Source organism: Microcaecilia unicolor, chromosome 2, assembly GCF_901765095.1.
Source record: "Microcaecilia unicolor chromosome 2, aMicUni1.1, whole genome shotgun sequence".
NCBI classification, from domain to species: Eukaryota; Metazoa; Chordata; class Amphibia; order Gymnophiona; family Siphonopidae; genus Microcaecilia; species Microcaecilia unicolor.
The window spans coordinates 104,258,975-104,274,911 of record NC_044032.1 but is presented as its reverse complement, the minus strand read 5'-3'; the positions used below and the strand labels follow the sequence as shown (position 1 = coordinate 104,274,911).

Genomic DNA, 15,937 nt, shown 5'->3' with positions numbered 1-15,937 from the left:
CCAGCAGGTGGACGTAGAGAAAATGAATTCTGATAGTGGCATCACCAGCATAAGCAGAGGTACTCCCTGGAACAATCCAGTATGCATCTGCCCAAACTACAAAAGGTCCCTTTGTAATGCACCAATGCCCCATGAACCACTGCAGCTACAACGACAATCAGGCAAGCAAACACCACAGAGTGGCACTCGCTACCCTGCATACACCAGGATATAGCCAATACCATGGGAATTCCGTTTGGCTGCCATTCACAGCATAATTTTTTTTTTTTTTAAGGAAGCACAGAACACATCCAGTACCTTGGGCCGAGGTCTTCCAAGGGCGGAACTGCAGAACGGTGTCACTGACTAAAGAAAAGAAAATTAGCCGGTAAGAATTTATCCTTAGCGTCAGCTCTACCATTCCGCACAAATGGTATGTACTGAAGCAGTCTACTGGGTGGGAAAAGACAAGGCCCCCCAAATGACAGCTCTGCCAAAGTCCAAGTGGACTCTGGACAGCACATCCCATTAGTAGTGCTGAGCAAAGGAATGGAGCAACGACCAAAGTCGCCACCCTGCAAATGTCCTCAGGGGACATTGCCCGAGCCTCTCATCAGGTAGCGGCCAGAGCATAGTTGAGTGGGCTATTAGCATCCGAGGCACTGGATGATTCTTACCGATGTAGGCAGACTCAATAGCAAACTTGATCCAACTTGCAATGGAGGCCTAGAGGCTGCCTGACCCTTTTAAGTGCCATGGAAAGCACAAAGGGGTGGACACAAAATTCATCATCTCCCTCAGGTACCACAGCAGCGTTCTCAGAACATTTAGCTCATGGAGCTTCCAATCCCCAGAAATCGAACCTTATGCCAAAAAGGAGGGCAAGCTGACCTCCTGATTAACATGGAATGGAGACACACTTTTGGCAGAAAGAAGGTGACCATACACAGGGACCCTGAGTGCTCTGTAAAGGACAGATACAGGTCCCAGCAAAATAGTGCCTGCAGCTCACAGATTCTAAGAGCAGAGCTGATGGCTACTAGAAACACTGTCCTGATAAGTAACCTTGGTGGAAACAAGCACAGATGCTCAAATGGAGCCTCGGAGAGCGCCCAGAGCACCAGATTGAGGTCCCATGAAGGGAAGGAACAAATGAGCCACCCCCTTAAGGGACCGAGCCGCCTTGCTAAGCAAAGCCAGAGAGACCCTGCACCTTTCCAGAAAACTGGCTAGAGTCACCACCTGGACCTTCAGGGTGCTCAGAGCTAGCTCTGATCCAGGACTAGCTACAGAAACCTGAGCCCTCCAGGTAAACAGGAACTGCTCCCCACACCAGAATTCAAGAACTTGCGAGACTCTGATATAAGCCAGGAACCTAGAGGCTTTCTTGGAATGGAGCAGTGTAGACACCATCAAAGGGGAGAACCCACACATCTCAAAACATCTTCTCCCAACGGCCAAACTGTAAGCCAGAAGTAATCCGGATCTTCCATGTCTACTGGTCCTTGCAGAGCAGAACCTGGCACCTGGACAGTGGAAGAGTATCCTGCGACAGGAGGTGCCAGAGAACTGCATTCCATGGCCCATGAGGCCAGTTTGGCGCCACCAGCAAGACCAGATAAGGATGACCCACAATCCTGCACAAGAGACAACCTATAAGAGGCTGCGGAAGGAAGACGTAGAGGGGTTCCTCCCACGGCTGAACCAGGGTATCTATATCTCCTGGAAAGTTGACTCCCTCCGCTGACTGAAGAATTGATCCCGGACGCCACCAAGTCAGAACTGAGGAGGGCTGCTGTGCTCCAGAATTAACTGAAAGGTCCGTTGCCCCAGTTCCCATCCTCTCAGATCCAGAGGGAGCGACTGAGAACTTTCGCCTGAATCTTATCCCTGCCCACAATGTGGACTGCTGAAAGTATATGCAGATGGGACTTGCCCACTAACAAACACACTGCCTCCAAGGCCACCACCTGACCACTTTCCCCTTGAGGCGCCCGAAACTCCTGCAGAGTTGGGCAGACTGCCCAGGACTCCAGGCAATTTATAACCAAAATGATTCCTGGCTCAGCAGGTGCCCTGAGCCTCCCTGCCCAGACAGTAGTTCCCCAAACGAGGAACTTGCATCCGTGATGACCAGAATTCACTGTTGGAGGATCCAGAGGAACACCTCTCAGCAAATGAACTAGACTGTCCAACTAGGCTGGACTGAGCCTCACCTTGAGTAGCAGAGGCAGAGGACAATGGAAGTCCTGTTGGGACAACAGAGCCCAATGCAGGTGGTGCATATCCCTTGCCCAAGATAACACCTCCAGCACAGCAGCCCCAGAGTCCAAGAGCTAAACATAATCCCAAACTGTGGGCTCCAAGAGATTGAACAACCGGTGCAGCTATGCTAGGAACTTCTCTGCTCCTCCAAAAGTAAAACCATCTCTCTGGCTGTGTTGAAACAAACCTTGAGATGCTCCAGGGACTAAGACAGGACCAGATTGCTCTTGGGCCAATTCACTACCCAGGCCAGGGATTCCAGGAGGAAAATGACCTACGAGGAAGCCAAAATGGCCTCCAAAGCTAGGTCAGCTTGAATCAGCCGATCATCCAGGTATGGATGAACCCAAATACCCCGATGCTGGAGGTACATAGCCGCCGCCGCCACCCCTTTTCACCTTGGAAAAACTACAGGGTGCCATAGCCAGGCCAAAGGGCAAAAGCCCAAAACAGAAAATGCTGCTCCAAAGCACAGAAGTGCAGATATCTCTTGTGATGATCTGCAATCGGGAAGTGGAGGTACAACTCTGTGAGGTCCAGGGAAGTCAAGAACTCCCGAGGCTACACCGAGGCGATGACTAAGCAAAGCGTTTCCATCCAAAAATGCTGGACTCTGACAAGCATCCACCCGTTGAGATCCAGGGGTGAAAGGAACTGACCATCTTCAGGACCATGAAATAGAGTACCTGTCCAGGCCACGTTCCACTGCTCCCATATCGCAGAGATGTTGAAGCGTAAGAGCAACAGCCAGGCATTTTACAGCCAAGCCACAGGAAGAGGTCATGAAAGCAACCGGAACTGGATGGACGAACTCCATGCAGTGCCCCTCTCAACCACCTCCAGAACCCACTAATCTGAGGTGATGTGGACCCCCCTCATTGTGGAAAAAACAGCCTGCCTCCCATTGGAAACGAGGAGCCAACTGCTCCTTCAATGGGCAGGCCGAGTGGCTGCAGTCGCTTGCTTGGAGACTTGAAACGGCCTCTGCTTTAAAGACTTACTCAGCTTCCTGCTTGGGCCAAAGGGTGCTGAGCGGACCTGAAGTGGCCTGCCCCCTTGAGGTTAAGGATTGCTGCGCACACTTGCTGCAGCTCAGGGAGACAAAGCCATGCCTCTCCCATATCCTTCACCAACTTCAAGCCATCACCAACGAGCAAGTGTCCCCTAAAGGGCAGCTGATTCATAAGCTTCTTGGAAGCCACATCAGCACCCAATGGTGAAGCCACTACCAATGGTGACCCAGGCTGCCACCACTGAGTGGGAAGCCAGATGGATCAGATCGTAGGGGCAGTCCAGCCAAAAAGGCCGTCCCAGCTCCAGGCAAGAAATCTCTGGGGACCCCAGCAACCGCTGGGAGCAATGCAGCTTGGAGCTATGTAACTGCCAGAATGCTGGGGCACCCACCAAAAATGCCAGGCGGAGATGCTGCTCCACATTCTTTTCATGGAGTTCCCTAAGGGCCAATCCCCTTTAGACAGGTATAGTGGTCCCCTACGTTAACACAGTAAATAGGGTGTCCACCTTTGGGAAGACCCAACAATTCTCAACCGCCTCAGCAAAGGCATAGAGATGTTTAACAGCCCCAGCCACCCCGAGACCACGTGGGGACTCCCACTCTGCCATCATCATGCAGATGAGGGCCTTATGGAGCGGAAAATGCTTATGGGGCCTAAGGGGCCCGCTGCGGGAAATTTACGCATAGTCAAAGCACCCGTAACCATGTCTAAAAGACAAGACAGCTTCTTATGACAAACCTGAACACATGGGACTGCTCTTCTATAGCCTCCCGACAAGGAGGATCCTTGGAACTGGAATCTGATGGCCCAAGAGAACCTCCAAGTCCTCCTCTGCTGCCTTTCTCCAGATTGACCAGATCCATTCTACAGCACTGAGATCACAAGAGAATGAGGATGAGAGATAGGACTAGAATCAGGTCCCAAAACAGGAACTGAGCAGAGCCTCCTTAACTATCGCTGTAAACCCTATGCCACCTCAGAGATAGCGTTAGGGTTTACAGAGAGCACTGGGGAGCCCTGTCTAGTATGCATTTGAATGCTAGCAGGCTCCCCCATCCCCACCAACAGGACTGGAACCTGACCCCCCCTCTCTAAGCCACCAACACAGGGGCTAGTGATCCGGTAGATCTCCAGCCACTTAACCCCTCCTCACACCCAAAAATAAGGCCCAGCCCTGCCCACACTGGGAAGGATTAGGTGCCACCGTTTTGAAAGGCAGTGCTGATGAGGAGGGAGTGTGCCACTCTTTCCTCCACTGGAAAGGTATGGGGTAGGGGGGACAGAGGGGGCTGCCAGACCACCAGGTGGAGGAGTTTGTGCTTGTGGCCCACTGGGTCACCAGGGCCTTATTTTGAGGGTTTGAGGGGGGTGGGGGGGCACTAGGCCACCAGAGCATTGCAGGAGGGAGCCCCTGTGTTTGAAAGGTCCGGGTTTTTGACAGCTCGGACCCATCAATCGAGTGGGGGAGGATTGTGCCTGCATGCTCAGGCACAAACTTTTAAACACACTTTTACCCCATGATCAGAGAAAATAGCATGCTTAAATTTGCATGTCATTATCTCTAATCATAGGTGTGGCATACCCCCGTGCTGTTCCAGTGCTATTTTTAGAGCTGTTTGGAACAGCGCGGGGCTTCTGATCAACCGACTGTGAATGAGCTATATTTACACACTATAAAACTGATCCATTATCCCTGCTCAGCTGCTGGCTTTGCAGACCACACAGCTAGTACTGGCCAGCACGCCCTACCACACAGCCGACATGCGTGGCCTTGACAGACTGCCTCGGCCCGGGGCTCCAGCATATTGTCCCCAGCTCTGAGTGTACCTAGAGGGAAATTCCCCACTCAGTTCTTTACAAAAGCATTAGCCCCTGGCAAAACACATAAACCTATCCAGACCAATTGAATTTTTTTCCCCAAATATATGCTGCTGAAGCTAGCATTTTTGGAAAGCCTGAGAGCACAGGGGAAGCCCATGGGGAGTACACCCAAACAAGGTGAACGGGCAAGAGGGGTGGGGGGAATGAGCACTGCACCCTTTGGGAAAGGCCCAACATGACTGAGCCAAGCGCTAACTGATAGGCCTTCTAATGTCACACTGGATAGTCTGTAGCAGGGGATGGCTTTGTCTGACAGGTTTATTTCCTCTGTAGCTATTACTATATATTCCAGATTACAGGCTAAGGAAGGGGACCTATTAAGAACTGACTCATCAGATTAAATGTTTAGAGGTTGACACTGGAAGGCAAGGAGCTGCCCAAGCCCTGCTGTTTCATGAAAAAGGGGTCACTTGCAAGAAAGACTGAGAACTAGAACTTGGAAAACTCCTCTATGTCTCAATCTGAGATTGTTAAATTTTCCTTAAAACACCCACCCACCACTGTTACCAACTGCTAACCTTCAGAAATATATGAAAAAAGTTTTTAAGATAACAGATTATACTCAACAAGTGGAAGAGCACTGATAGCCAAACTAGCGTGCTGCTATCGTTGTAAAACCTATGCCAGCTCGGAGATGGCGTTAGGGTTTACAAAGAGCACTGAGGAAAAATGGGGAGCCCTGCCCAGCATGAATTTGATTTCTAGCAGGCTCCCCCATCCCCACCAACAGGACCGGAACCCAAACCCAAGCCAGTGTCCCCACAACTGGATATAGCAGGTTTTGGCCTAGATCAGACTGTGAACACTCTGGATCTGTCTGCTTTATTGGAAAGATCAGAAATGGAAGGAGCAGGGCAAGATTTACCCTTTGGTGGGCCATAGACAAACAAGTACACTGGGCCCCATGCCTTCTTCTCCCCCCCCCCCCCCCCCAACAACCATCTTTTTATCTCTTCTCTTTCCTCCATTTAGTATCTCCCTTGGAATGAGGCTTGCTAGCTTTGTTTCTCACTAGCTAGCTTTTTGTCCCGAATAGGTAGAGGGGGAAAACGTACAGAAGTGTTATAACACATATACCTCCTACCAGGGTGATCATGGATGAGAAGATATTAACCAGACCAGTGCAACAACTACCTACCATATTCCCAATGCAAGAGCTTTGGCAGTTGCTGCCTTGTGCAACACAAGTGTATGTGCATTTGGTGTCATGTTGTAGTGATGCCAACGTTGCAGCAATTATTATTTATATTCCACCTTTACAAAGTGGAGCACATAATTTTGTTAATAAATATCAACACCTAACACACACAATGTTGAAGAGGTCACACTGCCACATTGGGCCACTGGCATTGCTTTAATGTGACATCATCAAGTGCATGCATAACTTGCACTAAATGAGGCAGGTACTGCCAGAGCTGTTGCATTGGGGAGCGAGGAAGATAGCAGCTATTAAAGACACTCCATCCCAAAGAGTGAGATTTACCACCACAATGAGTAAGATTGAAGGTCAATGAGTGAGGTTATTCTCATAGGCCCAGCCATGTCCAGCACCAGCTCTGACAGATGTACATTTCTGTTTATTCTATGAGTAGGCCTAGGTCGTATTTCACAAGTTCATAAGTTGTTCTGTTTTTTCTACATACAGAGCTGTTTTTATCAAATAAAAAGGACTGATGTCAATGTAATAACTAATGCTGTACCGCTTACTAGTATAATAGCCTGATTTTTTTAAAGAAATGTGGGCATTTAAGAAACCCTCAACAACTTTACTAAAATGTTCCCATTCAACTCATACACTGAAGAATTAGAAATGAAATTCATACTTTACCTCTATTGTCTCTGGCAGGAGTTTCACTTTAACAGGTACAACAGGTACGTCGATTCTAATTGGGGAAGGAAGGAGGGAAGAAAGGGGAGAGGGGAAAAGTATTATAATTTTGCTGGTCACTTATTTGACTTTAGAGAAATTAGGTCTTACCTGATAATTTTCTTTCCATTAGTCCTTTCCACTATTTCAGAACGTGTGAGATAACTGTATCTATCAACCAGCAGGTGGAGATAGAGAACTGAAAACTGAGCAGAGATATATGTTTTGGCATCCAGTCCGTAGACAAGCAGTAAGGAGAGACTCCAAACACACACAGCCATCTTACATCAACTTGATAACTTAACAATAACCAGACAAGCAAACGTGTGTGGACCTCTCTCAACTCTGGACAACCTGTCGTTATTTCGTCCATTACTTTGCACTGATTAAACATCTCAGAAACCTAGGGCAGGCCTCTGGAATAGTGGGAAGGACTAATGGAAAGAAAATAATCAGTTAAGATCTAATTTCTCCTTCCAATATGTAGCTTTCCACTATTCCAGAACCTGTAGGATGTACAAAAGAATTTCCTAGAATGGGTGGGATCCTGGCGCCACTATCATGAGGACTGAAGTCCCAAAACTGGCTTTCAAGCGCACAGCAAGGTCCACCCTGTAGTACTTGGCAAAGGTATGCAACATCAATCATGCTGCCCTCTGCAAATATCTGCTGGAGACAGTAAGGTAGTCTCTACCCAGGATGCAAAGAAAAGCTACGAGAATGGTATGGGATTTGCGTTACAAGACGTATGAGGAGAGACTTACGGACCTGAACATGTACACTCTGGAGGAAAGGAGAAACAGGGGTGATATGATACAGACGTTCAAATATTTGAAAGGTATTAATCTGCAAACGAACCTTTTCCGGAGATGCGAAGGCGGTAGAACGAGAGGACATGAAATGAGATTGAAGGGGGGGCAGACTCAAGAAAAATGTCAAGAAGTATTTTTTCACGGAGAGAGTAGTGGATGCTTGGAATGCCCTCCCGCGGGAGGTGGTGGAAACAAAAACGGTAACAGAATTCAAACATGCGTGGGATAAACATAAAGGAATCCTGTTCAGAAGGAATGCATCCTAAGGAGCTTAGTCGAGATTGGGTGGCAGAACCGGTGGCAGGAGGTAGAGATGGTGCTGGGCAGACTTATACGGTCTGTGCCAGAGCCGATGGTGGGGAGGCGGGGATAGTGCTGGGCAGACTTATACGGTCTGTGACAGAACCGGTGGTGGGAGGAGGGGCTGGTGGTTGGGAGGCGGGGATAGTGCTGGGCAGACTTATACGGTCTGTGCCCTGAAAAGGACAGGTACAAATCAAGTAAGGTATACACAAAAAGTAGCACATGTGAGTTTATCTTGTTGGGCAGACTGGATGGACCGTGCAGGTCTTTTTCTGCCGTCATCTACTATGTTACTATGATGTCATATGCCTCGTAGAATGAGCCTGCTTCCCCACACGCAAATAAGCTGACAATAGTCTCCTTCAGTCATCTAGCAATTGTTGGCTAAGAAGGCTAAGCCTCTGTTTACCAAAAAGAACAGAAGGACAGTCTGTCTGATTTGTGAAACTCAATTGTGACTTCCAGATATCTAAAGAGGACTCTACGCACATCGGGAATATTCAAGAGTACTGAGCCTCTTTGATCTCACTGCAAAAGAATAAAAGCTCCACAGGTTGGTTGAAATGAAATGCTGATACCACTTTCGGAAGGAAGGAACCATGCACAGAGAGGACCCCCCCCCCCCCCCCCCCCCCCCGCCTCTGAAAAGCGGTGAAAGAGATCCTGATAAGAGACAGCCTGAAGCTCCGAAACCCTAACTGCCGATGCAACAGCCACCAAGAATGCTTCATTTGGCATAAGACCTTTCAAGGAGGCCTTCCAGAGTGGCTCAAAAGGTGGCTTCTGCAGAGCCCGAAGGAGTAAAAGTACCACTCTAGACACGACATACAAAAGGGATGCCACAAACTGCCCGCTCCCCACAAGAATCAAACTATCCGGGTGAGCAGCAAGAGACGACTTCTGTAGTCGGCCCCTGAAACAGGTCAAAGGCGCAACCTCAATGTTTAGAGAGCCCAACGTCAATCATTTCTGAAGGCCTGCATGGAGAAATGTTAGGATATGAATGATCTGAGCAGAGAAGAAGCCTCCACTCAGAACATCACCTCTCGAACGTCCTGCAAACCCTTGGAGGACATTTCCAAGACTGAAGCAAGGTAGCAATGACCAAATCAGAATAATCTTTTTGTCTCAACCAAGCCCTTTCAATGGCCAAGCCATAAGACCAAAGGGGCAGGATCCTCCATGAGCACCGGACCTTGCTTTAGTAGACCGTGTACCTGGAGAAGATGGAGAGGATCTCTGTCTAGCAGTGAAATCCAGTCCACGCACAATCTAGGGCTATGATAATTAATCAACCCAGTGCAATACAATCCTTTTCAACATGCGGCGTACCATGGGCTAAGGAGGCAACACATATAGCAGATGTGTTTCCAGTTAGGGCTGCAGTAAGGCATTGATCCCCACTGAGCCTGGGTCTTTCCAACAGCTGAAGAACTTGGGCACTTTAGCATTCCATTTCATTGGCATCAAGTCGTGAAGCGGGGAACCCCATTGGTCCACTATCAGCTGAAAACCCTGGCTGGGTAGTTCCCATTCCCTCAAGTCCAAAAGCACCTGTTGATAAAGTCCACCTCCACATTCAAGAACCCAGCGATGTGAACTGCCAACAAGCAGAGAAGACTTTTCTCTGCCCAACTTACGAAGGAGGCCACTTCCACTGCCATCAGATGGCTGCAGGCCCCGCCTTCATTGTTAATATAAGCCACTGTTGTTGCACTGTTGAAGAAAACTCGGACTGGGGCCCCCACCAGAAAGGGAACAAAGTTGCAAAAGGCCTTCTGCACCGAGACTCCTGTTTCATCTGGCATAGGGCACGTGGACAGAAATTGTAATGAGTTCCCCAACTCGACCTGCTGGAGTCAGTTGTCACCACTTCCCAGTGTGTTATCGGAAAGGGAGCTCAGACAGTCAAATTCCTTGGTGACAACCACCACTGCATACTCCGTCTGGCAACCAGCGTCCAAGGAAGATGAATGTCTGTAAAACCGAAGACCAGCAGCTGGAGAAGACACTCCTGTAAAAGCCACATATGAGCCTCTGCACATGACACCCCTTCCATCAATGTCACTGACCCCAGAATGTGGATGTAGTCTCAGACCCTGGGCCTGCCATGACTGAGGGACTATGAATGTGTTGAACCAGCTCTGACCTCCTGCTTTCCACGAGGAAGATCCTCTCCCTTACTGTGTCAAAACAGAACACCCAGATACTCCAATGCCCACAATGGAATTAGTCTAATTTCCTTGAAACTGATCAGCCATCCCAATGACTGCAGAAGACTAACAACTGTCTGTTGCTACCATGCTGCCCAAATAGAACAACACATAAATGAGTCAGTTATCAAGATATGGGTGGACTTTGATTTCCAGGCACTGAAGGAAGGTCACCACCTCCACAATAACCTGGTAAACATTCTTAGTGTCGTGGTGAGACTGAAGGGCAAAGTCCTGAAATGGAAGCGATGGCCCAAAACTGCAAATATAGTACCTCTGATGCCGGCGGCCATATCGGTTTATGCAAGTATGCCGCCTTGAGATCGAGGGTGGTGAGAAATTCTCTTGCATAAACCGAGGCTATGACTACTCTTAGCATTTCCGTGTGAAAGCAAGAAACTCAGAGGCAGCAGTTTAGAACTTTGAGATCTAAGACCAAAGGAAAGGTGTCTTCCTTCCTTAGGACAATAAAGTAGACAGAGTACCTGCCTTGTCTATGGTGGGCTGTACCTCAACTGTCTTGGTTCCGTTTCAACAAGGAGACTTCAAGAAGAGAGGTGTGACTGGGTGGAAAAACTCCAATTTGTAACCTTCTATAAGAATATCCAGAGCCCACTGATCTGACTTTGGCCCATACCTCCCGAAACTCCTGAAGATGTCTTCCCACCAGAGGAAGAGAGGACCAGCCTCACATCTTTGCAAAGCTCAGGAGGGATTGCGCGTCCTAATTAACTGAGAGGAGGGCATCCTGTCCTCACGAAAGGAAGATTAGCATGTCTGAAAGTGGGACTTCTGACCATATTGCCGATAACCAGGCCAGTGCCATCTGCTGTTTCGAAATAGAGATCCCCCTGAATACAGATGACCAGAGGCTTGGTTTATCCTCCAGCAACTGCTGTGGCTTAGTTTCCCCCAGTCCCCAAGATCTTCTCCAACTAGTCACTTGTAGATGTGACTGATGCTGCATCTGCTGCCCAATGCTGCAACCAAAGTTGCTGATGCACAGTGACAACCAAAGAGATACTACGGCTGCAACCCACAACATGTCAAATAGCATCCACGAAGTAGGACAACCTAAATTCCAGTTGAGCTTTACAACGCCCATTTTGTGCTGCAGACTGCTGATGCCACTTCAGGCATGCTCTTGCCACGAACGAGCTGTACAAGTCACCTGAAGGCCCAAAGAGGCCACTTCAAAGGCTTGTTTCAGCAAGCCTTCTAGCTTCCTATCCTGTAGTCATTAGGGCAATGCCCCCTTCTACCAGCAAGGTGGTCTTCTTAGTCACCTCTGTAACAGAGAGTCCACCCTGGGAAGCTGCAATTCCTCTTTCTCTTCTGGAACCAATGGGTAGAGCCAAGCCATAGCTCTTCCCACTCTCAACCCCATGTCCAACGAAGGCAATTCTGCTGTAACCAGGTCCTGAATGTCAGGATGCATCGTGAAAGCCTTAGAAGGACCTCTAAGCCCCTCGTGATCAACAAGAAGAAACTCCTTAAGCCAAAGCAGAAGTTTCTTCAAGAATAGCCAGTGCCTCAGAAATAAGAGTTCTGAGCTCCTCTTTATGAAACAACCTAAGTACTTTCGGGTCATCCCCCTCCCTTCTCCAATAGCTCCATCAACGATGGTTACTCTGAATAGACCGAGGTCACATCAGATAAGAGGGAGAAGCCAGAAAGCCTTATCCACCCACTCCTGATGTCTAAACAAGATCTCTTAGGGAGCCGCAGGGGCAGCAGGGTGAGAAACTGAAGCACCTTGCAGCAACTCTGACTGTACCTACTTCAGTAAATAGGTCTGCTGAAAAGCAATATGAACTTTGTAGAAAAATATTCCAATGCAGCTGAATGCTCTATCAGGCCCCAAAGTTGTAAAATAGCATCTGTGCTCTGAGCATTATCAGAAAAAGGCTGTTTCTCAGTATCAGTTGGCCCTGACAAAATGGTGTCCGTTCCCATGCTTCTCCTGCATTAAACTGCGAACTGGTCCTGCAGGAGAGCCTGAAGTCCCTGGCATTATTGAGATGGTACGTCAAATTTGAAGATGTGCTGTTACCATTTACATCCTGCAGGGCTCCCAGCTTGCACGCACTGCAATGCCCTGATGCCGCCCAGTGGGTCCCACAGCGAGAAAACCACTTAACTACCTCCGCAGGAGTCAACATTCACCCTGTCTGGCACAAGCAGAGCACAACGTAGTCCCAAGTGGTGAGTCAGGATCCCTCCCCTACACCAAGTAGATCTTGCATCCTCCAAGCAGTTCTAAGTCAAAAACCTTAGTGAGGTTTACCACTGCCAACTGCTCCCCCCAAAATCACAGTCTACACAAGTATTACTCCAGGTGAGAAAGAAACAGGACTGTCCCACGCTCTTTATTTATTTTTAACATTGCTGTGCTGGAAAAGGAGACCTCCATAGGACACAGGGAAGAGGTGAAGGGTGGGAAGTAGTAAACTTGTGGGACGCCAGAGACAGGAATCTGAAGACATCAATATAGGACTCAGAAGACTCAAACCACCCCCAACTGGACAAAGGGTAAATCACTCAGAATCAGAGGCTGAAAAGTGTGTCCATCCATCTGCTGAAGACAGAAAATGCTTAGGAGCTGGACTGGATGCCAAGTTAGGGCCAGGATTCTTTATAAGTTAGCGTGCCTGGTCTATAAATCTCTGAATGGCTTGGGTTCTGTTTATTTATATGATTTGTTGAATCGTTCTACTTTTTCCCAGACATCCAGAATTAAGGATTGAAACAGTCTTATAAATCCAACTGCTAAACATATAACCTCAAAACATAATCATGAATGTTCATACTCATATCAGGCTGCCCACTATTAGAATTTGTTGCCATTAGATTTAAGACGAGAATTCTTTTATGGTTCATTCCATAAAAATCTGAAAACATTTTTATTCCAAGAATATTTAGTAGTAAACGCTGTTTAGATAATCTGGTTATTTTATTCTGATCTGTGATTTTTGCATTTATGATTACTTAACTGTATGTTAAGGCAGTATTATTCTACACCACTTCGGACCTGTATCACTCCATGGTGGGACCTGATCTTGACTATTGTGTTCAATTCTGGTCACCATCTCTCACAAAAGATATAGCAGAATTAGAAAAGGTTCAAAGAAGAACAACCAAAACGATAAAGGGGATGGAACTCCAAAATCCTGAGTGGTGTGGAGTGGGTGGAGGTGAATCGATAAAAGTGCAGGCCAGGGGACACTCATAGAAAGTACATGGAAAAAATTTTAAAACAAAATAGGAAAATATTTTTTCACTCAAAGAATAGGTAAGCTCTGGAACTCGTTGCCGGAGGATGTGGTAATGGCAGTTAGCGTATCTGGGTTTAAAAAGGTCTGGACAAGTTCCTGCAGGAAAAGTCAATAGTCCATTATTGAAATGGACATGGGGGAAATCACTGCTTGCCCTGGGATTGGTAGCATGAAATGGTACTACCAATTGGGTTTCTGCAAGGTACTTGCGACCTGGATTGGCCACTACTGAAAGCAGGATACTGGGCTAGATGGACCACTAGTCTGACCCAGTATGGTTATTCTTATGTTATGACCCATTAGAGGAATTTAGCGATATATTAAGTGCAAGATTAGATTAAATGTGTCTCAGCTCAGTTTTCAGTTCTCTATCTCCACCTGCTGGTTGATGGACACAACTATCCCACAGGTTCTAGAATAATGGGAAGCTTTGTAATGGAAGAGTCTATTCCCACCCATTTCTGGAAGAGTAATATAAAAAATAACACTCATGGTAATGTTGGAAAGTATACTGTGATGATCTTCTCAATATTCCAACTACAGTCAGAATATATTTCATTGTATCTATTAAAATGTACCTCAAATATGCAACCAGCTAGTTATTATTGAATACATTTATTCTATTTGACATTAGAATAAATGTATGTAACAACAACTAGCTAGAAAATCCACCTTTATGATGGTGTTCAAGTCTAGGTCAAATATTTTCCATATTTTCAGTTAAGAGTAGTATTTTAAACATTAGCAAGTGGAAAAAGAATGCAGAGCATGGCTCATAGAATTTTTCCTCTCTGTGTTATTTCAGTGTCCGAGTGTGGAAAGGAAAAGGAAGACATTGTTTGAAAGAAGCAGTTCTCCAACTGATATGTTTCAATGTACCAGTGCTTCTATGCTGCAGCTGCTGGAACTCTCTTTCCTATACAAATGGACTGAACCACTTCTCTGGGGACTTTATTTCTCTGAAATCCTCCATTTTTAGTATGTCCATTGTCAAACTATCTGTCTTTTCCACAGTGTCCCCCTCTCCCCTACCATAAACAAACAGAAATTAGGTTGTTTGTTGAGCTTCCTGATAATTATTTGGCCCCCAGATGGACAGACATTCTTGACCCCTTATTAATAGCTACCTTCCAACACGCCATTGGGTTGGAAAGAGTAAAAATGTACTTGTAGGGCTGACCCAGTGATTCAGGATGCAGCACCATAAGAAGGTCTAGCTTTGGATCCTATTGCTGCTGGGACAGGTTGTGATGTGTTAATGCCTGGCAAGAGCCAGGACAATAGAAGGACAGCTACTGTTACTATGGCAACCACTGCCAATCAATGAGCATCTTTAAGAGTCAGAAAGGTTTCTCAGAGCCAAGACAGCATGCTGTTTCAAGATGGGGTTGACGGGCTGATAGAGGGAAAAAGCAAATGCTACATACCTGTAGAAGGTATTCTCCGAGGACAGCAGGCTGATTGTTCTCACTGATGGGTGACGTCCACGGCAGCCCCTCCAATCGGAAACTTCTCTAGCAAAGGCCTTTGCTAGTCCTCGAGCGCCCATGCGCACCGCGCATGCGCGGCCGTCTTCCCGCCCGAACCGGCTCGTGTTCGTCAGTCCCATATGTAGCAAGACAAGACAAGGGAAGACAACTCCAAAGGGGAGGCGGGCGGGTTTGTGAGAACAATCAGCCTGCTGTCCTCGGAGAATACCTTCTACAGGTATGTAGCATTCGCTTTTTCCGCATTCGCTTTCTCCGAGGACAAGCAGGCTGCTTGTTCTCACTGATGGGGTATCCCTAGCCCCCAGGCTCACTCAAAACAACAAACATGGTCAATAGGGCCTCGCAACGGCGAGGACATAACTGAGATTGACCTAACAATTTTTCCAACTAACTGAGAGTGCAGCCTGCAACAGAATAAAACATGGGCCTAGGGGGGTGGAGTTGGATCCTAAACCCCAAACAGATTCTGAAGCACTGACTGCCCGAACCGACTGTCGCGTCGGGTATCCTGCTGCAGGCAGTAATGAGATGTGAATATGTGGACAGATGACCACGTCGCAGCTTTGCAAATCTCTTCAATAGTGGCTGACTTCAAGTGGGCTACCGACACTGCCATGGCTCTAACATTATGACCCGTGACATAACCCTCAAGAGCCAGCCCAGCCTGGGCGTAAGTGAAGGAAATGCAATCTGCTAGCCAATTGGATATGGTGCGTTTCCCCACAGCCACTCCCCTCCTGTTGGGATCAAAAAAAACAAACAATTGGGCGGACTGTCTGTTGGGCTGTGTCTGCTCCAGATAGAAGGCCAATGCTCTTTTGCAGTCCAATGTGTGC

General features: G+C 47.6%; 1 protein-coding gene across 1 annotated transcript in view; it reads right to left on the bottom strand.

Annotated features, from left to right (window-relative positions):
• KIF2A (kinesin family member 2A) overlaps positions 1 to 15,937 on the bottom strand; it is a 443,213-nt gene that overhangs the window by 330,918 nt on the left and 96,358 nt on the right. Inside the window, 1 exon segment of the mRNA XM_030193169.1 lies at positions 6,970 to 7,024. Coding sequence (XP_030049029.1) covers positions 6,970 to 7,024 — 55 coding nt within the window.